The 25819-nt window shown below is 37.1% G+C and overlaps 1 protein-coding gene across 7 annotated transcripts in view; it reads right to left on the reverse strand.

Moving 5' to 3' along the window:
- Positions 1–25819, reverse strand: part of CTNNA3 (catenin alpha 3) — a 941808-nt gene that overhangs the window by 85732 nt on the left and 830257 nt on the right. For all 7 annotated transcript variants that reach the window (XR_007775063.1, XR_007775060.1, XR_007775061.1 and 4 more), the window contains 2 exons: positions 14612–14704; positions 1761–1942 (listed from right to left, as the gene is read on the reverse strand). Coding sequence is in view for 2 of the 7 variants with exons in the window: in XM_050958306.1 (XP_050814263.1) it covers positions 1761–1942; positions 14612–14704 (275 nt within the window). In the remaining 5 variants the exon portion in view is untranslated. The remainder of the gene's footprint in view (positions 1–1760; positions 1943–14611; positions 14705–25819) is intronic.

Consider the following 25819-nt stretch of genomic DNA (forward strand, 5'->3'; position numbering starts at 1 on the left):
ATAATAAAGTTAAAATGCATTGGGTTTCAGGAATTTCAAATTATGAATAATTTGAGAAGTACTGGCATGAGGAAATATAGAAACCGTCTTACCATAGGAACAAGTTGGGGACAGATCCTCAGCTGGTGTAAATTCGTTCAGCTTTGTTGACCCCAATGGAACTAAATCAAGTTACATCAGGTAAGGATCTAGCCCCAGTACCTTTAATTTTCCCCTTCCCTTACAGGAACCCAGTGGTATCTGATGGTATTCACCCATATAGGGCATGAAGTTCCCAGGAGGAATGGTGGAACATTTGACATATCCACAAGTATTTTATTAATAAACACACATAATGAACAACACCTCCCCTTGATATCACTGTGCCTAATGAATGTTAATATACATATATTCAATGCAACACAGAATCGATTCCTAAAACTGAGATTGTTGCATGTAGTAGCAGGGCCGGCTCTGTCTTTTTTGCCATCCCAAACAAAAAAAATTTTTAAAAAGGGCACAGGGTGGCTGGACCCAGAGGCAAAGCAAAAAAAACTCCCAAACCCTGGGTTCAGGATGGCTGGACCCAGAGGCAAAGCAAAACAAACAAACAAACAAAAACCCTGGGTGCAGGACGGCTAGACCCAGAAGGAAAGTAAAAAAAAAAAAAGAGGGCGGCACGGATTGGATGGAATGCCGCCCCTAGAATCTGCTGCCCCAAGCACAAGCTTGCTTGGCTGGTGCCTGGAGCTGGCCCTGTGTAGTAGTGTGACCACCACCAGAGATAAATGCCTACTTTTAAAACTGTCTGCAATACAGCAGAATGTTTTTATACTGTATAATACAGGATAACATATACTGCAAAGAGGTAAGGTGACTCAATATAAGCAATTAAAAGAAATGTGAAGCTGGATTTGCATCAGTCCAAGTTTCTACTTGCTTGTCATTTGCAGTGACGGCTCCAGGCACCAGCACAGTAAGCGTGTGCCTGGGGCGGCAAGCCGCAGGGTGCAGCCTGCCAATCCCTGCGAAGGCAGCAGTCAGGCAGCCTTTGGCGGCTTGCCTGCAGGAAGTCTGCCGGTCCCGTGGATGCAGTGGCAATTCAGTGGTGAGTATGCCAAAGCCACGGAACCAGCTGTCCTCCTGCAGGCAAGCCACTGAATCCACAGGATCGGAGATTTCCCACAGGACTGGGGACTTCCCACAGGCAAGCTTTGGCAGCTTGCCTGCCATGCTTGGAGCAGCAAAAAAGCTAGAGCCACCCCATGTCATTTGCAATGTACAGTACATGTTTTATGCATGTCTGTTGTGTACTGCATGTTTGACAGCATGCTATGGTACATGCTGCAAAAATAATAGATGTGTAAATCTTATATTCACAGTTTAAAGTGAGATATTTCCTAACTAGAGAACTTAAATTAGTTTAGGTCACTTTATTCCTTTCACTGAAAGAAAGCAAGAAAGAAAAGTTAAAATGCTAAGAGGATCAACTGGATCAACATCCCTGAGCAAATGTGGGAAAAATTAATCAAAATGAGGACAGAAATAAGCATCATGTTTTTTCTTTCAAGGATAAACAGAATGCAAAACTTTGAACATCCCTTCTGGTGTTTCAGCTTTTCACATCCAATTCTTTAAACCTCAATTTCATTAGCTTTGCCAATCAGTTTTACAAAGATTTTGTCACCTGCCATTGTAAACTCCTAGTATTTCTCATTTTACCAATGTGACAACTGCCTCTAACACTTATAAATATTGAAGATCATTTTCTGCATAATTACCTTGTGAAGTCTGTCATCTCCATCATAATCACACACATCCTCTTAGCCAAAACAATGATGTCATTGCTGGTATCATCCCATATTTCAATCTCTGCATCAAGCTTACTTTTGACTTTCTTGAAGTCAGCCACTTGCTCAGCTATCTTTTCTTTTTCAGCCTCTGGCAGTTGAGTCATCTTAGCCTGAAACATAAGATAATTTGATTTGCAAAACATCTGTCTGTGTCTAAGAGTAATTTCTTTTTGGCAAAATCACTGGACATTAAATATATGTTTTAAATAAACATGGACTTGAACCAACACCTCCAATCTGAGCTCCTTTCAATTTCATAAGTGGGCCTTATCTCTAGGACAATCTGAAATGAAATTTGGAAATGTAATACTCTCGAATTTTGAGTAGATCTAGATCAAATTCACACTTTGAAGTTCAAGTCCATCTCCAATACTCACCTTCTAACCAAAAATGACCCCTTTTATTTTTTAATGGTATTTATCAATTGTCTTTGGAACTTTTCTGCAGTGATTCTAACAATGGGAAAAGTCAACCTTCATTCTATGGTCAGTTCTCATCTCTCTTAAGAAAGTCATGATGAGAAGTATATCAGAATCTCCAATCAGCTCAAAGAATAAGACTCTGAGGGCAAGCTACATCTAAAAGGACTAAAATATTAATTATTGTACCCTCTGAGAATAATAGTAAAAAAAAACCAAAAACCCACATATGCAGAACTCTGAAGATGCTGATATCTTCTTGACTATGAAGGTGATCTGGGTGAATGCAGAAACAAATTGCTAATCATTCTTGTAAATAAAGCCCACTATTCTGCTTTGTCATAATTTGTGGCCCTTTTTACTCATTTTTTCTGCAAACTTTTATGCAAATAATTTTTTCTTCACCAGAATATTCAAACACAAAAGCATCCTGAACATTAATATATAGGGCCAAATTCACAGCCATGAACAATGTGTCATGGACTGTGAAATCTGGTCTCCTCTGCATAAAATCTGGTCTTTTCTGTGCTTTTCCCATCTGCTATACTGATTTCATGGGGGTGGAGGAGGAGACCAGCATTTCTGAACTTGGTTCTTCCCACCAGAATTTCTCCTCACTGTGAGAGAATCATAAAATATCAGGGTTGGAAGGGAACTCAAGAGGTCAGTTAGTTCAACCCCCTGCTCAAAGCAGGACCAATCCCCTGACATATTTTTGCCCCAGATCCCTAAATGGCCCCCTCAAGGATTGAGCTCACAACCCTGGGTTTAGCAGGCCAATGTTCAAACCACTGACCTATTCCTCCTCCTGAGAGAATGTGTGCACATACTACTATATGTATGTACTGTGCCCTGGCAATGACAAGACAGGTCAGGAATGCTAATCTGACCAAATTAACTCTCTTGGCTCTTGTAGGCTTTGTTTCAGTGATTAGTTTTTGAAAGATGTGGGGACATCCTTTTATACAAAGCAAGGCCCAGCAACTCAAATCTAGAGGCCTTCAAACAGCAAGAAAAACACTGTCATCCTCATCATATATTGCTACATAAACTGATCAGAAGCCACAAACCATATTACAGGATTCTCTCATAAACTTAGAGCAGCGGCAGAAAAGTATCATCATCACAGAGAGCAGAAGTCATAGTTGCCAGTTGCTCCAGGAGCTCTTTTCTGCTTAGCTTCAGTCCCTGTATGGTCTAGTAACTTAGGCAAGTATGTTGGTCTTCTCCACAGCAAAGTACAGAGGCTCAAGGGAATACAAAGCAATTTTTCACTTGCAGCAAAAGAAATGAAGGATGAAGACATGAATCTGAAAATGGAGATTCTCCCACCCACCCCTTTGTCGATTATATATGCATACAAAGATGCAGATAAAAACAACTGTAATATAATCAAGCCCAACATCAACAAAAACCAGTGGGTAAAGAGAAATAACTGTGACATGCTGCCTGGCCTGGCCCACTTGTCGACTATTGTGACCAATATTCATACTCTCTCTCATCCATTCTCTTTGTGGTCCTAACATTAGATGACTCCACTTGGAGCTTAGAGACAATGAGGACAAGCCCAAAGTACTCCAGACTGTCCCAAAAGGAACACTCTCCACAATCTGATCTGCCACATCCTTTTCCAAGAGAATTATTGTAGCAGGTTTGGATCAGGCCCCTGCCAAATGCACACAGCCGATAAGCTTGTGCTCCCATTTGTTAATGTCTTTATCTGCCTCAGGAGGTAAGAGGCAATGCCATCATTAAATCCTAGGTCCATAAACCAAAGAAAGCCAAAAGTATAATGTTCTTGAGTATGTATTCATCTGAGGCAACACACAGGACTTTTGAGGGCAGTTCTAGACCTCTGTTATCATTTTCCTAATCATACCATGCAGAGAGTTCATATTTTTCTCCAGTAGAAAGATCAGTGGAATGAACTGGCTAATATTAGAGTCATCTCTGCTGATGAACCTCAGGGCAACTGTCAAAGACCCTCAGAATGTCACAAAATTCTTAGATGTAATATGTTGTACTAGAGATGGGGAATACACCAAGGTTGCCCATGTTACCTCTGTAGTTAGAGAGCTTAGGCACTGAGACAATCAAATACAAAAATGCAAAAAGAGAGCTGACTGCACCTATTTGCAAATAGGATTGTGCAAGTACATACAAATGCAATTACAGAGTGTGAATGTGACAAGAGAAAAACTGAATAAAAAGCCACTAATGAATATGACTTATATGTATTTCTTCTAAACTCATGAAGGAGTCCAGTCTTTTTAAATAAGGGATACATACACACAGCAAAATGTAATGCTCTTTCTTGTTGAAAAGAGTTTAAATGTTCTAAAATTCTCTGCCCTGGCTTGCCACCTGCCATTTCTCTCTCTCTCTCTCTAAAATGCTCTCCCACCTTCATCATAAGAACTGAGGTCTGATACACCTCTACCCCGATATAATGCTGTCCTTGGGAGCCAAAAAACCTTACCACGTTCTAGGTGAAACTGCATTATATCAAACTTGCTTTGATTCGCCGGAGTGCACAGCCCTACCCCCACCCCAGAGCACTGCTTTACCGCATTATATCAGAATTCATGTTATATTGGGTGGCGTTATATCAGGGTAGAGGTGTAATTCGTTTAGACCCTTATCCTATTTAGAAAAATTGATTCATCCAATCAGGATTTTAAAAAAACCAGACACTAGCAGTGACTTGAGTGACCAAACAAATGCCTTGAGCAGCAAATCACAAATATCGCACACTTAAATGAACAATCTTAAGGCTCTGGCTGGGCACAGGAATAACCATCATATACTTGACTGCAGGATAGGGGCCAGAGTGAGCAGTTCACAAACGATCCATTTAGGATTGCCAATTTTTGTTGGATGTATTACTGGAGGTTTCATCACATGACATAATCTTTGATTAAAGATTAATCTTTAATTCCTGGAGACTCCTGGACAAATCTGGAGTGTTGGCAAACCTAAATCCATTGGCTGGAAGTGTTCCACACAAAGCATTCAACCAAGTACAAATTGGGAATAAATATGTACAAATCACCGTGTGCTTACAATTTGCAAACAGAAAAGGGGGCTAAATGTTGTGAGGGAACCCACATAGCAGTTTTAGCCCAGTAGGGTTTTTCTTGTAGGATAGGGAAGGTGTTGGGGTATGTTTTTATATCTGGGCCATTGAGTCTGAACACAAGGGATCTATGTTGATTCAACATGATCTTGTATTTAACTTTTACAGTATGGAAAATTCTGAGCAGTTAATATATTTAAACCTTTAAATCTTTAAAGGTTTCCTTTGTTCCTGAAGGGATATTAATGTATGTCCTGCCGCCATCACCACACTCAGAAATATATCATAAACTCCTTTTAGAGAATGCTCTGGATTAGATTGCTTGAATTGCCCAACATAACTGCTATTGACACATCATGTGAGAAAGACTGCCACTCTAATAATTGTTTCATTAAAATAGATCTTATTTGATTGCATGAATGTATTTTTAACATCTCCTGGTAAAGTAGAATGCTGACAGTTAGAAGCTTTTAAGGGCTACTCCCCTTTATGAACAAGATTGTCAGTTAGCAATCTGCCCCAAGTAACATGCACCATGTAATTGAATGGCTCAGGAGCACAGCAGGGAACTGACTTTAACTCAGAGTCACAATCTGACCCCTGGTTCCACCTTGCTTCACAGAGAAAGTAACCTACCATGAGTGTGTATCAGAAGTAAATTACCTCCCCTGCCCTGCTGACTCAGCTATGCTAACTAGAGCATTAGGAAGTGCTAAAGCCAAGGATCCACCCTCTTCCCATCTCCAGAAGGAGGTGGAAGTAGTGGCATTGTGCTATTCCCCCCACTCTTCCCCTGAGTTTCAAGCCAGTGGAAACATTCCAAATGTGTCCCCTGTCACCTGAAAATTAACATCTATTGAATTTGTTAAAAATATGTAAGGTGAAAAGTTACCTTACTTATGGGGGACTCACAAAAATACTGAAAATGTGCTCCCCACTCATACTATTCAAAATACATTTTAATTTAAAAGTCATTAATCTGATAAATGATGAATATTTGCTGCAAGATCTGCAGTCTGTAGTACCAGAAAAATCCATAAATTGCTACGGATTGCATCACCAAGTGATTTTTTTTCCTTATCTAGAAATACTGCATTTCATTTCCATCAGAAAATTTAAGACAGCTCACATCAACTAAATATGAATAATTTTAACTACTGCTGTCAGATTGAAGGAAACACAAATGCAGACATGGTTCAGTTACCAGTAAACTGAAAATAAATTTACAGCTATGTTGAGTAAATTATTTAAAATTGTGCAGATTAGTTTAGCTGGAACAGAAAGCAGGCTTTCTCCAATCTTGAATTCTGGTTATTCTATCCAACTTCAGCCAAATAAATTGAATTCAGTACAAAATAGTTTCCATGGAAGGAGACATTTAGAGAATTCCTTGGTTCTAAAGCCAATGACTCAGATGCTTGCATCCCTAACTGGCAATAGATACGGAAGGCAGTTACTATCCATCGTTCTCACTAGCACAGAGCCTTGCTGCTCATAAATCATATAAGGTAGCCAGGCATTGGAGCTCTTGACCCCTCAGGGATTCTCCCTGATGTCTATTCCATAGAATTGGAAATGCCTTAACTACAATTCAAAACAAAATTTTCTGTATTGTCAATTAAGCCAGTATTTTAAACGATACATTGACTCAAAGTGTCATGGAAATCATTTTTAAAATACCATATTCAGATCAGAAATTAGATTATCTCCAAAAGATGGGGAAGTGGTATTCTTACCATGCTCTCACTTATAACCCTTTGCTTTCTTAAATATTTTTAAGCCAACAAGCCAGGTCTACGTTATAGCCATAATAGGAAAATACTCCAGTCATGGGATACAGTATGCATGTTCATTAGGTATAGAAACCATTCCAAGATAAGAGAAAGACAGTTATATGAGTTATCCTTCCCTTCAGGATTAAAGTAACTCAAACACTAATTTTAAAGAAAACAATATGACTTCTGCAGGCTGGCTGGCCTGGATGTGAATGATTTTTGTACGGAATCAGCTGAAAACAGTGAAGGACCAAATAGTCCCCTGCATACTGAAAACATCATTACCAAAATGGTGTGTTGGAGTCCTGCATGTCAAACCCATTGCAAAATAATTTCTTTTACAATATTTCTGGGTAAGGTTTTTGCATAGGACTCAAGAGACACAGAATTCTAGAAAAAATTACCCTGAAATTCTCTTATCACAGCCAGTCAAAAACTCAAATCAATGATTTGGATACTCTGGTGCATGCAGGCCATTTTGCATTGTTTCACTGGCACAAAGCACTTCTAAGTACGAATTCAGCTATTAAAAGGGTAGATGAGACACACCATAGATGCTCCAATGCTCCCTCCTGTGCCTGTGACTAGCGCAGAGAGGCATGTCCAGCCTGGTCCTGTTCTGATCCCTGGCTGCCACAAAGGCTTCTCAGAACCATTGAAAGTCAGCATAACTGGAGAAGGCTTTAGGTGAGTGGACTAATGCCAGGATGACCCAAAGCTTATGGATGCAAAAAGCAGGCTTGAAGCCAATTTTGCATCACCTTCCTAAGCTGTACCGAGCATTCCTTCAGCTGCAGCCCAGGATCTAACTCAATATCATTATCGGTTGAAAAAAACAAGTGGTTCTTAGACTGATATAAAAATAATTGAAAGAAAAGAATATTGCCCTGGAGGTGTTACTGGAAAGCAAGCAGCAGGACAGACACTCTACACAGATACTCTGAGGTCCAAGAATCCTTGCAGAACTTCGACCTCCATGGATCCCTTTCATCCCACTACTAACCTTCCCGTCTCTCAGAGTGAATGATGTGGCTTAGCTGTTGCATAGTCACTCACATTAAAGTAATGGATCTATCTTATAATATAATGACAGTTATTACAAAACTGTGGATACACTGCAATTACAATATAATTACATTGTGGTTATTCTTGTTTATAACAAATTACCACTAATTCATATAACTGGAAGGATAAGAAGGTGACTGAATTATTTATATTATCCTTTTATTTTTATAAGTAATTCATGTATTTTTGGAATCCACATACATTAAGTAGGTTTTATTTACACTGCAATTATTCTGTCACACAGTTAATTTCCTAGTTATATGAATTACTAGCAATTATAGGTTTCACAAAGAATAACCATGGTGTAATTAAAGGCACCACATTAGACAGTGTAACTGACAATTTTGTGTAGTATTTTTCATGTTTGTTTTAAAATGTAAAAAAGCATGAAACTGACCAAATATACAAGCAGATCAAATTGTGATAGGATCTTTTTAGCTGAGGAACTTGCTGTTTGCTTGTGCCTGGGGAGCTCTTCTAGCTGAAAATAATGCCATAAATTAAATGGAAAGAAAGGAGAGCAAGGGTAAAGAGGAAAAAGGATTCAAAAGCAGGAGAGTATTGTCCATTTGACATAGCAAATATGTAACTGTCATATCTCTTATCTTCTATCGGCTGATGGAGAGGTCTAACCCTCTCAGCCCACAGTTTTAATAATGTTTGAGTCTAGGAACGGAGAGCCATGTTTGGCAACCATAAAAAAGAGGAGATTTTAATAGGAGAACCATGACATATGATGTTTTGCTTTTGTATTCACAGTAACATTTTCCAGGTGGAATATGACAAGTCATCCACTGGAACAAAGTGGCCAAGGAAAATCACAAAATGCTAACCTGCTGACCTTGATTTTTCTTTAAGTTCTCTAACACTTCACTGAAAATGTGTAGACACCAAACACAAAATTACATCCACAGCTTTTTAAGTGTGCTATGATTTTGCATCGAGATAGACAATGTAAAGGTATATGTGAAATAAAGATTTAAAATTGAAAGTCTGCTGTGATGTAAGTGTAGGTTTATTTTGTCCAACAAGCGAAAACAAGTTTTTATTACGTCCATAACAAGCACAAATAGTTGCAAACTTCTTCACTACAGTAGAAAGATAATGGTGTTAGAAAGTTGAGGGTGGTGATGGGGAACCATCTTGTTCACATTTTGGTTCTTTCACAAAAGAAAACATTTTTTAAAAATTGAATTCAGTTAAATACATTAGTTAGCCTGTACATCTGTGATATTTGGGTAACTTCAAAGAGGGTATTATCTGCTGACTTCTGACAGGTTTAGCCACATTGTTATCCACCTCTTTAGTCATAATACTAAGAATGGGCAAACTGGCTTATGCCAAAATAAAACTAGACTTTCATTGAACCCTAACCATCTTTAAGTTTCAGATCAATTTGGTTGCACAGATTCACACATTATAAGACTACTTTCCAAAGCCACTGCTTTTCAGGATACAGTGTGTAATCTGTAATTTAATTTGTGCAGATCAGTGGATGGCAATTACATTTTGTGGCAACTTTTGAAGTTTCAAAATTTGTTTTCACACTTCAGTGGACCAATACCCAAACCTTCCAAATGTTTTCTCAAAAACATGTGTGTGCATTGCTTAATGGTTAGGGTGCTGTCCTGGGATGTGGGAGACTCAGATTCAAATCCCTGGTCTGCCTGACTCAGGGCAGAGTTTTCATCCCAGGTCATTCTAGATGATGCACAGCGGGATCTTCCACATCCCAGTCCAGTACCCTAGTCTCTCATCAAGTCAGTCTTTCTCTCTCTGATGAAAATTCTGTGGAAACTGTATGTGTACAGTCATAAGGTTTTTTGACAAAGAGGTACTACACAGAAATCTGAAGATTCAAGAATTCATAGAAAAAAATGCACAGAGTGTATCTCCATCAGTATAACCAGAGTCAAGAGTGGAGGGATGGTTATTGACTAGGCACTAGGGGAACACAGAACATGGGGAGTTACACTGGAAGCAACATGGACAGAACAGCACACAGCTTTTATTAAAGTTCCCCATGTTCAACGTAAGGTGCAGTTAGCTTCACTCTTTGTAATGAAACATGGTGGCAGAATCTGAGCTTTGAGTTCTTTTAAGTGCAGGAGCTGACAGCATGAGCAATGCAACTTGTTCTGTAGCCTCCCCAGGGGACTTTGCAGGCACAATCCTAGCCCAGCAATGGACCTGGTAGAAGGAGGAGGTCGAGCTGTACACAGCTTGGCCATACAGGAGAACAACAGCAGCTGGAAAGTAAAGCTGTTATTTTACTTTACTCAAAACAAGGCACCACTATGTAGCTCACCACTGCCTCAAGCCTCACAGCAGTCCCAGGAGACCTGGGGACCTATTGCATCCCAAAGTGGAATGACACTATGGAACGAAACAGATTTTTCATTACAGACCAATCCAAAGGGGAGGAGTCAGACCCTTGAGACATACTGACTGCTACATGTCATTTTGGGGACTTGACAGACTCCTTAATTTGGGACAGGATAATCTGCAGCAGTTAGGCTCACCACCTACAGGAGCAGCTGTTCCAGGAAGATGATCTTGCATTAGACAGATGCTTAGACATGTGGCATGCAGCAGAAGCCTCAAGGGAAAGGATAAAAGTCACAGGAGGTACAACACCCCCAGAATTACATACAGTGAGACTACAGCAAAGGAGACAGGTGGTCAGGCATCCATATCCATAGTGAGATGCATTTAATGTGGGAGCCAGCAAGAGCAGGGAAAAAAGAAGTGCCTCACACTAGGACAGCATTACAAGGAACGTGGCCAAGTTGAACCATTTTAGCAGGGTGTACAAGAGTAGAGGAAGTTACCAGAAAGATTCAGTCTGACTTATGCTGTAATTAATACATTTCTTGTGTATTTTTAGTCACATCATAATGAAGGACTTTTCCCTTTGTAAGCATATTCAGTTTTTCTGCTTCTTGCAATATCATCTTAAATCTCTCTTTGGGGAGTCTTTTTACATTGATGGACTCTCTCTCAACATGTAATAATTTAATTTCCTTTAAAACTCTGTGTCAAAAGTGCTTTGCATGTTGGAACAAAACTGAATATTTTGACAATCCCAGAAGATGGGTGTGAAGATACTCCAGAGATTGGTATATTCTGAATTCATTTTGCTGGTAATTACTGGAGCGTAAAAAAGTATCTGAATATTAGAGTATTAAAAAAATTGGTGGGAGAAGGATTCCACACCAAATAATAATAATAATAAAATAATAAACAATACCATTATTTCACTGAGTTTGGAAATTGTTATTTTTTTCCTTTTTTTTTTAACAAATGTTTGCTCTGAATAAAATTGTTTAGTAATTTTGGGGTTTCTTTCCCCTTTCTCTAACTCCACACCCTTCGTCCCCCCCATTTCCAGTTGGACAAAATAAATAAATGAGGAAAGGTATTTTTCCCTCTCTCTTTTTAGCTTTCTCCACTTTTTCCATTGTGGAAGTACAGAGAATACAAATGGAGAGAAAGTAGGAGTTTCCCCATTTTTAAAAAAAAATTCAAAATTTTTCATTTTAAAATTTAATAGAAAATGAAAAGCCAAAAATGTCATCATTGACAAAATACTATTTCTTAATAAAATAACTTAAATTGAAAAAAAATGATCAACTCTAATGAGTATATTCCACTGAAATTTGGTTTAAATGATGAGGGAAGGGGAAAGAAAAGCAATAGCAGAAAGTTTAATATAAGTAACCACCATAGTATTTTAACTTGAATCTCCTTCATGTCCCCGTGTATTCATTACACCAACATAGACCCAATTACTGATTCCATTCTTGCATCACCTTACATATTACTTTTTAATTAAGCACACTCTATTTCGCCTCCCTTATACTGTCCTGCCAATGTGATTCAACCCTGTCCTGCAGTGGACTTACTTCAGGAGTGAAATGTTAGTTCAACTTCCGTGCCACCAATTGCCCATTCTTTCAACTGCTGAGCTCACAAAGATGGATTCCAGTAAGTGACAACTTTTGTACTGTTTATGATGGAGGCAGGTATCCAGCCGCAAAGAATCAGATTGAGGTCACCAAACTCATTTTGCACAGGAAACTGAACAACTGCCACATAATAGCACCCCTTTAAAACTCCGGGCCTGGGCTAGATTTTAATCCTGAAGACAAAAGGCTACATATCACATTGCTAATGCGCTGAGCCATCTAACAACACTAGTACCTTCCTTTCCTGAAATTATGAGAACATATGAATTATGCAGGGAAATGTGATTCTGTTGATGAATCATTGTTCTTGACAGGGATTATTGTGCTCTGTATTAAACATTAAAGCCACTATTAGCAGAAGCACTTAAAATTACAGAAGAAAGTTATTGGCAATCAGCCCTGAATTCTTGTCATTAGGTTTTCAAGATTCTGTGTTGCTTCTGGCAAAATTAAACTTATGACAGGTTGTTTTTTTTAAATGACTTTTTACTTATGAAGATACCAAAATCTTCCTATTAACAGAGTTAGGCCAAGAGGATTTTTTAGCTTGTAATAGGGAGGAAATGTGGTAACAATTTCTACGTATAATTTAGATTGAAAAGGGCAGCTGTTACATCTTACTTGTCAACTGTACTAATTGAGTAATAACTCTGTAGGAGATAATCTTTCACATAGTACTTACATTTCTTACAGTTGCTTTAAGAATCAGTTGATAATTAATTATCAGATAACTGAACCTGGGGGAATTAAGTCATTTTGGTACTGCAGTGTTGCTTTCAAAAAAACAAGCAAAACCATACTGTTTAGATGGAGGGCACTGTGTAATGATTTGCCAAGGACTTCATAATATTGCATGCTGCTGTCCTGATAAAGGATTTGGTCAAACTGATATTAGCCTTGGTCTGTTAAAAAGCAAAGATTGTTGAGGCTGAAGACCCTGGTGATGGGAGCTGAAGTCACTCCCTAGCGCCTTGGCACCAAACAGAAACTGAAGAGGCCTTTAAATCCAGACAGAAAGTATGGCTTGGGGGTTTGCCTGGATGAAACTCTTAACTCAAGTGCTATGTACATTTGTGTTAAGGGGATGAGTTTTCTCTTGCTTCACTCAGAAAAGAAAAGAAAAGAAAAAAAAAAAAGAAAAGAAAAGAAAAAGTTCAATATCCTAAAATTTTACTAAAAGGAAAATCAATATTTCAATGGGAGTAAAATCATATTGAACAAACTGGCCAAAAATTTCATGTGTATTTTCCTGAAAAGCTTTTTCTGTAATTTTACCCAGTTCTCTCAATGAGACCTAGGCAAAATGGTACCACTTATTAGGCACTGGTATTCTACTTAGAGAAAATACATCGAATAACACTGCAATTATTTTTTTTTAAATTGTCAGTTTAACTTTCTTCACCACAGGCCTAGTAAATACTTTCCCAGATTAACAATAGTTTTCTAATTTTTAAAGTTAAATTTGCAGTCAGTTATCCACTATCCTGGATTAATTCAAACAACTCCTAGTAAATTTGTCTGACAACTCAGATTAACTCTTTATGACTATATTGTGATACATTTACAGTTGGACTACTCGTGAATATGAGAGTAAATGTAAACCTTAATTATCATGTTAAAGAGCTTGACTTGATCGCATGCTGCCCCAAAAGTTAATTTTTTTAATTTATTTTATAAATTATTCATTTATAATTAAAGCTGGTCAAGAACAATGTATTTAAAATTCTGTGGAAAATAAAATGCAATATTTTTTGTTTTCATTCAAAATGTTAACTGATTTATTATGTTTATAAAAAGGCTAAATATTCTTGATTATCAAAAACAAAAAATAAAAACATTGCAGGAAAATGTAAATTTTCTTTTGAAAATCCATTTTTAAATTAAGGAAAAGTTTCACAACTATTTTTATTAGATCCATTTATTATTTCTGTTATAATAGTATTATATTAGTTGTCAAAGTACTTCCCGAGGAAGGAGTAAGTTATCCCATTATGCACACATTGCTGCAGCTAAGCTTCTAACCAAGTCCTTTTTGTGCTGCTGGACTGTTTTTGTTTTATACAGAAGTCATTTTTTGGATATAGTGCATCACAAACTTAAAGCACAAATAAAACCTGAATGTCAAGATACACGGTTAACCTAACTTTGGTTAGGCAAACTCAAAGATTATTAAACTTTAGCAAGTTGAAGTCTACATAGGTATGTGTTTATGTGTAAGAAGTTGCCTGGTGGTTTAAATCTTCACAGAATTTACATACAACTTAATCAGGGCTGTCTTTGTCACTTCAATATATATATATTTCAGTTCTACATCCCATGCATATTTTCAGAAATCTATTAAGAGGGCAACAACATTTTGATGATTCATTGTCTGACTTAAAATTGCTTCACATGAACAGCAATAGGAACAGGTTAGAGTTTGGGGTTTTTTTACCTTCTTCAAACTGCTTTTTAATTAAACTAGTCTGATACATACCCTGTCAGTTTTCCCTTCAGTTTGAACACTGGTACGACTCTGTGCATCATAGTCTTCTTCAAGGTCCGATATATTTTCCAATTCCTCTGGCGTCTAAGAGAAGAGCATGACAAAAATGATGTTATTCTGTTTTATAGTTAGCAAATGTAATATTAGATAACAACAAAAATATATTAAACCTGTCCCGTGTCCACTTAAAAGACCAACAAAAATCAATTTGCAGAGTTGTGCTATTAGTAAATGTTAAAAAAAGTCTGAACAAATTTGGATTATATCATAATAGCCATTTTCTGGTAGTAGGTTCTATTTTGGAGAAGACATTTAGTAAATTGTCTGTGTTTACATGTATTCTAGTCTGGCATTATTGCTACTAGAGCATATATTACAGGGAACCCCTATGTGATCAGAGATGGATCAGATTTAGCCAGTGTTTTCATTAATAAAAAGAAAAAAAATTCAATTTCTCTTCTTTTCAAAGAAATATCTATCTATGCCATCCACCCATTGCTACATAAGCAAGAGAAGACCTGCCATACTGGATCAGACCAGTGACCCATCTAGCCCAGTATCCTGTCAGTAACAGTGTCCACATGAGGTATTTAAGAGGAAAGCAGACTACTGTGAAATAATTTCCCGAAAGAGGAAATTTCTTTCTAACCCCCCCATCAATTAGTGGTTGGCTTATGCCCAGAAACATCAAGGTTTGTATCATTTACTTTTCTTTTTAGAAAAGTTATTATCCTATCTTATCTAATGTAACTCTGGATGTTCTCATTATCTAACTAAATGTCCAACCTATTTTTGAATCCTACTGAACTTTAGCCTCAGAGATACCAAGTGCCATGGGTTAATTATGCACTATGAGAAAGAGCATTTCTTTTTATCAGTTTTGAATTTGTCTTTCAGTTTTATTGAATGTCTCATGTAACGCAGGCCACGTGCAGAAATCCTGAATTATACCCCAAACAATCCAGCAAATAAGACAATATGGATGTGGCTGCAGAAAAGCTGTAAAAAAACAAAACAAACCAGAAGTTTTGCTGTTTTACAGTACCAGTCCAAAGAAACTGTGAAAGCAAATAAAAACATGAAATTCTTGTGATCGTGAAGTGTACAAGATTAGACACTGGCTGTTAAAATGAGCTGGAGAGCTCTGTAATTATAGAAAAGAGATTTCTATTGGTGCACTCCAATTTACATGAGGGAAAAAAAAAGAGAGACTCTGGGACAATGCACAGTTACTGACAGATCCATTATGAAGAGATTAATCCTACTGTAGGAGTACTTGCCTGAACTAACTCTATAGTTTCAGTCAGAAAGAAATATTGGCATTTTTTGTATGTATAGATCCTAAAATTTGAGCACTGCCCTAAAATTTAATCTTTGTCAGATGCCCAAAATGAACTACCCAGGGGAATAAATTTCACCCACTATGCAAAATAATGTTTCTAGGAGATAAGTTACCTGAATCCAGTGTATAGTTTGACACCAGTAAATTGCAAGCTCTGGAAATGTGCCCAGATTAAATAAGAAAACAATATTCACAGCCTCTACTATATATGATCGACTGTTCAGGCAAATATGATTGTAAAGCCTACAGCATTTAAGACTCTTTTCATTTATAAAATAAATAAATAAAATATGAGTGGTTACAGTGAGCCAGCAAGCTCCGAGGATTAGTAATGTGTTGCGAAGTCTTTTAGCTTTAGGTCACTGGTTAGAATTCTGTGTAAGTTGATAATAACTAAAAGTTGTTACCATCTAAACGCTGTTTGCCAGCCCACAATGTGAACTAAGTCCGATTCTTAGTGGACATATCTCCGTTCAAGAAAAACCACCACCAGAATCAGAACTAATTGAGACCCCATTAGAAAGTCTTGGCCAAGAATTGAAGGGCACAAAAAACAAACTACCATTTAGCTCCCCAAAATTACATTGGCTGGATCACACAGATAGGCAATCCTAGAGCCATGTGAATATCTGATTTTTTGGAAGTTCTGAAAAATTGAAGAGAGTTCATTTTTGGTTGATTTGAAACAATATTTTTAATTTGTCTTTGGTGAATCAAAATGTAGAAAAATAATTTTTGAAATATTTCATTCATCTCAATTTTCATTTCAAGCTTTTACAAACTTTTTAAATAAACTCAAAGAAATTTCAAAATGGCAAGTTTCAAATGGAAAAATTCAAATGTTTCATTTAAAAAATGTTGAAACAATGTTTTTTTTATTTTAAAGTTTTTTTTCAACCATAACAATGACAAACAGTTTACATGAATTCAGAAAATGTTATGGTGGATCCAAATCTGCATTTTCCACCAAATAAAATTTGTGCAAAATTTTTTACCCAGATCAGGTCAGTCCTGATCTAGTTTTAAGGCCCATAACAACCAAACAGGGCTAGAAATAATTCTCCCATTCGAAGGTTATGACACTTTTGTTTCTTCTCATAGTAAAACACAAGATATTGGACCTTAAATTTACTACATTAAGTATAGAAAATGATTGCAAATAATTTTTAGATTTTTCTAAACATTAGTTATTTTTTTTCTCCACCTTTGAGGCCTGTACAATTGAACTCATAGTAGAAAGGCAGCATGGCTTCATAAGTGAAAGAAATAAAAATGTACCTATAAAAATGTTTGAAAGTCAAACATTTCCCAAATAGTTTTTTCTGTAAAATATATGGAATATACAGAATACTTGGTGGTGTAGTATAAAGGTTTTACTGGCATGAACTTGGAATGGTCTCATTACTCACAAGTGAGCTATTTAGGTCATCCCAAATGACTTTTAGTAAAGCCTTTAAAACACACCAAACCATCATGTATTCTCTGCATGCCACATATTTTAGAGAAAGACTATTTCAGAAATATTTGAGACAGTTTTTCAAAATTTTATTGGTGCTATTTTTCATTATTTCTCTAAAGGCAAACTAACTTAGTATCATAAGCCTAAGTGTAGAGGCCTTGGAAGGTAAAGGGGAGAGGGAAATGACATTTATTTAAGAAATCGCTAAATAAAATATACTCTGAAAAAGGTTTTCTATACATTATAACGTCACGCTTCAGATCCATTCAGCACACTGGATGACACATGAGGACTAAAAGACTGTAATCACTGGAAGAGGAAGGGAAGATTCCTAGCTTTCTAATGATCACCGGTAGAATGGTAGAAGGTTTGTAAGTGGATCCAGCCCCAAGTTCTCTTGTATGTCTGAGGAACACTGGATGACACCACTAGCACTAGATTTTGTCCAGGCACCCCATATTTGCCCTGACATAAATATCAGCCTTCAGACTGATCTAAATTTATTCTGTCAACAGACCTCAGCAACCATTCCAACAGCTGGGATCAGCTGGGCATAAAAATTCACTGGTCCAAGCTCCCCTTTTCATAGCTAAAGGACACACTATAATAGGTCTGTGCCACTCAAAGATTACTCAGCCCAAATTTTTTTAGTAATAGATTTAACAGCAGCTTTAATTAACATGCACTCCAAGTCACCTGTGCCCCATCAGACATTGTTGAGTAAGGAAATTCATAAACATGACTATTTCCAATTTAAGAATTCCTTCTTTTTTCTGTGAACAAAATGGTTGGAACAGTTTTATAGGATATGTATTTTCTTAGTTTACATCAATATTTTTCAATATAGAAATAATAAATTGCTATTACATTGAGCTAGTCAAACAGTTTTTCAGAAAATAATACATTTTTCAACCAATTGTAATACCATCTTTAACATTTTGGAGTTTAGAAACTGAAGGTTTAGTTATAATATATATATTTGTACAGCTCTCCTATAATATTTTATCCTCAGCAATCAAATTGAAAAATTGCTAAATTTTGACAGTTTATCTGTTAAAATTTTCCATTTATTTCATCTAAGATGAATCCAAAATACGTCCCTGTCTATTTAGGAGTATTATGACAGTATTACTGCTGAAGTGCTGCACAAGTAATAAGAATGCATTTTCCCCTCCAGACTTGAGTAGAATGAGATTACCATTGCATTCTCACTGTTTTTCCTCATGAGACATTTCACCCACGCTGAAGGCTATAAATTATGATTATATTCATAGCCAAGTCCAGTATTGATGCATTTTACACCTTGCTGACATTATGCTGGCTCTAAGGTGCAACAGTAAGTCAATCATATCTCATCCAGATGAATTGCAACCCTGAGCTAAGCTTTGGATTTGATTTTATTAAATAAAAGGCCCCTTCTGATGACATATCCCCTATATTTGATTTAATAGTAGCATCTTAGGTACAATAATGAATAAAAATATGCTCGACTTTAATATTCAGATATTCGTACACTTTTAGTATTTCCAGATTATCTTTTAAAAAACTGATAAATGTGCTACTTTGTTTATTTGGTTTTTAATTCAAGAATATAGAACAAAGAGTTTGGCTGCTTTTTAACGATGTTATCCAGGAATACATTTTAATACAAAATTTTTTCCAAACAATTGTCCATTCAGCATTTTTCCAAACACATCTATTAAGCCATCAGTACTGTAATAAGGGCCACAACCAAAAAACACCAAACCAAAATTTAAAAACAAATAAAAGACCAAAAAACCTCAAGTAAATTTAGAGCAAAGGCTAAATATCAAGGTAGGCATTGTCTTAAATTTGTCATAGTGTATAAACAAATAGGCACAATGGTGTGACTGAAGGAAGATATATCAGCCTAATATCTAGCTTTGTATTTAGCTAAGACCCTCAATTTTAAGACTTTTTTTCCTTTGTATGTGTGGTTTAATGTTTTCTTGGTTTCTGTGCTGCCTGTATTTTGATCACTGCAAATGGAGTCAGAGGACTTCTGTTTCCTAGAAGAACTATTATTGAGGGGACACCAGGAAAACAGGGAATGCAGTGAGTTAGGCTGGAAACAACACAGTCACATGGACACAGCAGTCCAGAAGGTTTAATAAAGTTCACTTGTTCAACTTAACCTCTACTCAGCCTCTCTTTGCTAATCAAATGCTCCTGTATCAAGTAACTGCTTTTCAAAATAAATGTTAAAATATGGTAGAGTAACAGCTCATTAGGTATCGAGCAAGATTCTGATCCCAATTGTACCGGTGTAAATGTGGAGTAACTGCACTGCAATGAATAGGGTTAATCCATAGTTACTCTCATGTGATTAGAATCTGGTCCACTACATTCTACTTTGAAAACACCAATGCAAAGAGACTACTCTAATTTATTTGTTCTATTCTAGATATTTGGTTAAGTGACAAAGTTTGACACATTTAGTCATGTTATGCAGCATCTCACTCCACAAGTGATCCCATTAACCTCAGTGGAACTACTTATGGAGTAAGTTACTGTTCAACATGAGTTAATGGTGTCAGAATCTGTCCCTAGACCAGGGATTGGCAAACTTTGGCATGTGTCCCATCAGGGAAATCCGCTGGCGGGCCGGGCTGGTTTGTTTACCTGCAGCATTCGCAGGTTCAGCGGATTGCAGCTCCCACTGGCTGTGGTTCGCTGTTCCAAGCCAATGGGGGCTGCGGAAAGCGGCACGGGCCAAGAGATGTGCTGGCCACCATTTCCTGCAGCCCCCATTGGCCTGGAACAGCGAACCACGATTCACCGAACCTGAGATTCTGCAGGTAAACAAACCGTGCCGGCCCGCCAGTGGATTTCCTTGATGGGCCGCATGCCAAAGGTTGCCAATCCCCGCCCTAGACAATCATGTAGGGTACACATATTTGACATATTGCTTACCAGCCATTCTTGTCTTGCAGCACCATATTTTAAATTTGAATTGTACAAATACTGCTAAGCACTGTGTGTATATATATATATATATATATATAGCTGTGGGGGAAGGAGGAAACATGTAGACCATGTTTGTCTAAAAGTACTTTAAAACATAGTAATAAAATGTTGGCGACCTACTTCTAATTTATTAAAAGTGGCTGTGGTAAAAGTAATGTCAGATACACAGTGGCAAAATATTAAAAAGTTTAAGTCAGTTATAAACAGGAAAAGTTAATTTTTTTCTAGCCATAAAGAAGGGAGGATAATCAAAACCCCTGCATGACACCTCCAAGCAGTAACATCCCCAAGGCTGACAAAATGAAGCAAGAGGTGACAGCTGAAGAGAAAGGCCTGGAGGCAATCCATCGCTCACTCTCTTCTAACCTATTTGGATTTTGTTGGAGGCCTTCTCCCTGCTCCATTTTTCTCCTGTCCACGGGGCTTGCTGGGGCTTCTATTGCACACAGAGATAGTGCTAATTCTACATGTCACTTTCTGGTTATTGCAAGAGCTGAGTGGAATTTTTTTTTTCTGCTGAAAATTTTGACTTTTGCTGAAAACCAAAAATCTGCAACCCCATTTTTTTGGTCCAAAAATTGCTAAAAAACAAACAAACAAACAAATTTCAAGTTTCTGGTTTTCTGATGAAAAAAATTAAAAATCTTCAAGGAAACAGACATTCTGAAAACTTATTTAGTTGAAACTGCATTTTTCCTTGAAACAAATGTTGACAGAACATTTTTGAGTAATCAATAGTGTACCTCCATTGTGACCCTTTTTGCTTCTACCAGCAACACACCATGACAGCTGAGACACAAACATGCCCAGCTCCTCAAAGGAGCTTGACTCCGACTGATTCCAATGGGAATTAGAGCTCCTCAATATCTTTAAAGATCTGGCCCTCAGTGCATGCCTCCTTTTCCTCCCTGCTGTCTCTGTTTCTTCTCCACTTCTATTGCACTGTGGGGTACTGCAGGGACCAGGGAATGTATAAGGAGAAAGTGAAAGGGAAAGAAGAAGAGATTGAGCCCTGAGCAGACATCTGAAGCTATCCTTCAGAGAAGCTCTAATACCCAGGAGAAGGAATTGAAGGGGAAACTCTGCCTCTTTCCTGACCTGAAAAATAGCGACATTAGGACAAATGTATGAATGTCAGTCAGCATCAGTGACACCTGGTAAATATGGGATTGCATCTAGGTGCCTAGAGCTTAGCTATCCACATCTCTAAGCCTTTGGATTCTCCTATGGAACTACTAAACTAGATCAAAAGTTGATCTCTCCTACACATCATTTGAAGTGCCCAGCAACTCTTCCAGAACCCCATCCTGTGCTACAAAGGATCTAGGAGCACTCCTTCTGACACCAGCTATTTTTACTGGTTTTCAGTAGTACCACTGACCACTTTTTTCACTGTGTATAATTTAGACACACAATTTACCGGGAGGAAAAAAAATCTATAATACATGATCAGCACATGAGTTTTAGAACTGTCACCAAGCAGTTTCCTCCTGGGCAAGCAATAGCACTTCTTCTGATTTACAACTATTTTCACCACAAGTTTGACCTTTAAACCCCAGTTCTTCAGCAATGGCCTTCTTTTGAACAGGCCAACTATATATATATATAAACAGGAAAAGTGTATTTTCTCCTCCATCCCAACTGACTTTGCATTATTAAATAATTATGTGTTTTTCACTTTCATTTTTCAAAATAATTCACCTTTACTCACCACTTTTCCCTGGAAAAAGTTAAGGGGCCAAGAGGGAAGGTAAAAGCCAGGTTGGAGTACAGAATGGTCTTATGTTCAAGTCTTGAACCCGCTCCTGGATCTAATTCTGATACAGGTAGAAAATCTATCCTAATCTGGTGCAGATTAGATACAAAACTTTACAGCATTAATCTGCAATTTTTATATTAAGCGGAAAAAAAATAGGCAGTGTGTCATTTTGTAAATGTAGATCTGCAGTGTTTCACCTCCGTCATCTACATATATTGCACGTGTTCATTGCTGGGCTGACATACATTTGCTCCATCTAGTGGGAAGCTAATCTAGATATATGATTCATGATGAAAATACTGTTTAGAAGTTTAACACTTATAGTGACAAACTAAATCACTTGACTTCTTTTAAATTTTTATCCGCAAAATTGCATTAATGGAGAATACTAGAGAAATTACAGTATATTTTCATTTTTATACTCGTGCTTGAACTATTTAGAAGACACATTTATATTCTTAAATATGATTCAGAATTTTGAAAACAGCAGTCTCATTAAGTTACCAAGAGCTTGTTTTCTCCATTAGCCTCATGTATTTAAAAATACATCTTCACAGTCATGATGATTGTTACCTCCAGAGCAACACAAAATCTCATTTCCATTTTGAATTTTCAAAAGCTCATAATTGCTTTCTCCTTTTGGAACAACCTAAGTAAGCCTATATTTTAAAATTGTGTATAGAATTTTCCATTGGGGCTAGGCTAATTTTCTCAGTGCAAATGGACCCTTACATCCAAGAGCAGCCCCATGGTCATATACACAAAATACTCCTTCATAAAAGTAAATGAAATACATTTTAAAAAAATCCTATAATACCTTAATCCAAACTATCCTTATTGTTTAATGCAGCAGAAAGATATATGTTGCTGATTTTGTCTTTTTATTCTCAGTACCATGCTGAAAATAAACCGCCTTCTGTATGAATCTACAAGTGAAAGGTTTGTGAATAATCACACTTTTATGCAAAATAAATTATCAAAATGTGCAATGACAGCAGCCTGCATTTTTAGAGATTTCTATACACAAAGAAATTGTGTTGAAAGTCATTTATGACTTTAAAAAAGAATTAAAGAGCATCATTTAAAATTTTCCAGGTAAACCATTTCAGTGCAAACTCTACAAGTTCTCTACAAGGCATCTCCCCACTTCCCCTTATGTTCCTTTTATTAAATTTTCAAATTACTTTTTTATAATCAAAATTTTATAGGCACTGCTGCTTCAGTAAGATAAACACAATCGTTAACTATAAAAAGCTCCGAACTCTAGACTTAAACAACATTAGGACTCTGCAAAATATGGCCCCAATTCTGCAATAAGATCAGTGCAAATGGACCCTTACAGTCAACTGGGTTCCACAGGGGTCCAAGGATCTGCTTGGCTGAATCCAATTATAGGTTCAGGGTCTATGTTTGTAGTGGCTCCTCTGATCATTTCTTCACTGGACCTTCTTATCTGCTTCTATTTGCAAAACACAGGGGACCCTTTGACAAAGGGTCTCTGTGCCACATATATGTTAATAATGATTAGAGAGAGCAACAGATCAGGCTAGAGCCAAACTAATTTCCCTTCTAAGGTATGTGCTGAGTCAGTCACATTTTCCTTAAATAGAGCCAAGATACTTCACACCCAGCAGAGGTACCCTGAAGAAATGCTGCTGTGCTAAAAAAAACCGTTCTTGTTGCAGTTAGTGAAAAAAACATTAAAAACAGAATTAACTATTTCTCCTCCCAAATCATTGCTGAAAAAACTGAAACCAGGCAAGTACTAACCAATTAGGTCCCCAATTGTGCATTAAAATGTGAATTAATGAAAAAAAATCTCGAGAAATATACAAACTTTCGGTCCTGATGCTAAAAAATGCTTATGCATGTACTAAACTTTATTCATGAGTAATACTATTGACTTCAATTGAACTACTTATATGAGTAAAAGTAAAGCACCTGTGTGTTTGCAGCATTGATGCTTTAATCATAACCTTGACTGAATTCTTGGTTTATAAAATATTTAAGTACCTGATCCTGCATTGCTAAGAAGCAATGGTCCAATAAATAAGGCACTATTCTGGAACTCAGTAGACCTGGGATCTGTTCCCAGCTCTTGTTACTGATCTGCTGTATGACTCTGGGAAAGTCACCCTGCCTCTCTGTGCCTCTGTTTTTCCCTCCCTATCTTTGTCTGTCTTGTTTATTTAAAGCCTGATTGGCAGAAGTGCTGAACACCCATAATTCCAATGGAAATGTATGGGAGCTGCAGTTTCTCATCATACTGAAAATCAGAGGCCCTTAAATTTTAAATTCTTCAGAGCATCGTTATCTTTTACTACACCTCTGTCCTCAGGAGCCAAAAAATCTTACCGCATTATAGGTGAAACTGCGTCATATCGAACTTGCTTTGATCCACTGAAGTGCACAGCCTCACCCCACCGGAGCACTGCTTTACCGCATTATATCTGAATTTGTGTTATATCGGGTTGCGTTATATTGGGGTAGAGGTATATGTGCTTGCACAGCTCCTAGCACAATGATTTCCCTGAGATCAGATCAGGTTTTAAATTCCACCATTGATGAGGCCTATTACTACACCCTAATGAAGAAATCAGTCCACATCAATCCACATGTTTTCAGTCCACATCTTCCAATTTCTCTCATGTGTCAATCAATTCAGCATCCTTTAAATCATTAATAGAGAGTGTTTCATTTGGAACTTTTTGGCTAGATGCAAAACAGAGAATTAAAAAAACCTCAATTTTTGAAAACATTGTTTGGCCTCTAGGAATATTTCTGCCCCCCACCATATGTCTTTACAAGCTCACATCAAAAGAATTGTATCTTTGGGTTATGTGTGATCAAATAATCTAACTCAGGTTCAAAATCTTGATTCCTCATGTGATGTGTTTTATGAAAGGGTCATTTGGACCACATTAGGGAAATGTATCTGAATATCCTTAAAGTGTACTTATTTAGCAAAAATAAATGAGTTTGGTTCATCAGTGAAATGTCTTTTGAAGCATGGCCAGTCACTGACAGAAAGTCTTTATTTTTCCTCACCAGTCTCAAATTCCTTGCTTGACTTTAATTCTGGTTTGTCCATTTTAACTGGTATAGATTTATTGTCCTTCATTAATACAATGATAATCTCCTCCAACTCTGACAAAGTGTTCTCTACATCTTACTCAAAATTCTGTATGTTGACATTTTCCCAATCCAGCTTCAGTTGTGTTATCTGTATTTAACAAGACAATCCTGCACTGAATCAAATTTTTCATGTAGTAAGTCAGGACTCAGACATACCTTCCTCCTCTGTATTAAACAGATGATTCATGGGAAGAGCTGGGTTGTGAAGGAAGCGAAATACCATCCAGATATTTCCAAAGCCCAGAGCATGATTTGAAATCTCTTTTTGCACAGGTCAGTTTATCTTTGAACATGTTACTGTACTTTCTTACCAAGAAGAAATATGTCAGCAAACTCACAATTTCTGGGTAAGTTTATTGCCTACCCCCACCCCTACCTATCAAAAAAGAGCAAACAACAGTCTGAAAGCCTGATAAACTCTCTACACCAAAAACATCTTACAGGATATTTATCCATAAAGAGTAACATGTAAGGTGTCCAGAGAAAGCTCAAAACTTGTCAAAATTCATAATCATT

The sequence above is a fragment of the Gopherus flavomarginatus genome, chromosome 6 (genome assembly GCF_025201925.1).
Source record: "Gopherus flavomarginatus isolate rGopFla2 chromosome 6, rGopFla2.mat.asm, whole genome shotgun sequence".
Taxonomy (NCBI): Eukaryota; Metazoa; Chordata; order Testudines; family Testudinidae; genus Gopherus; species Gopherus flavomarginatus.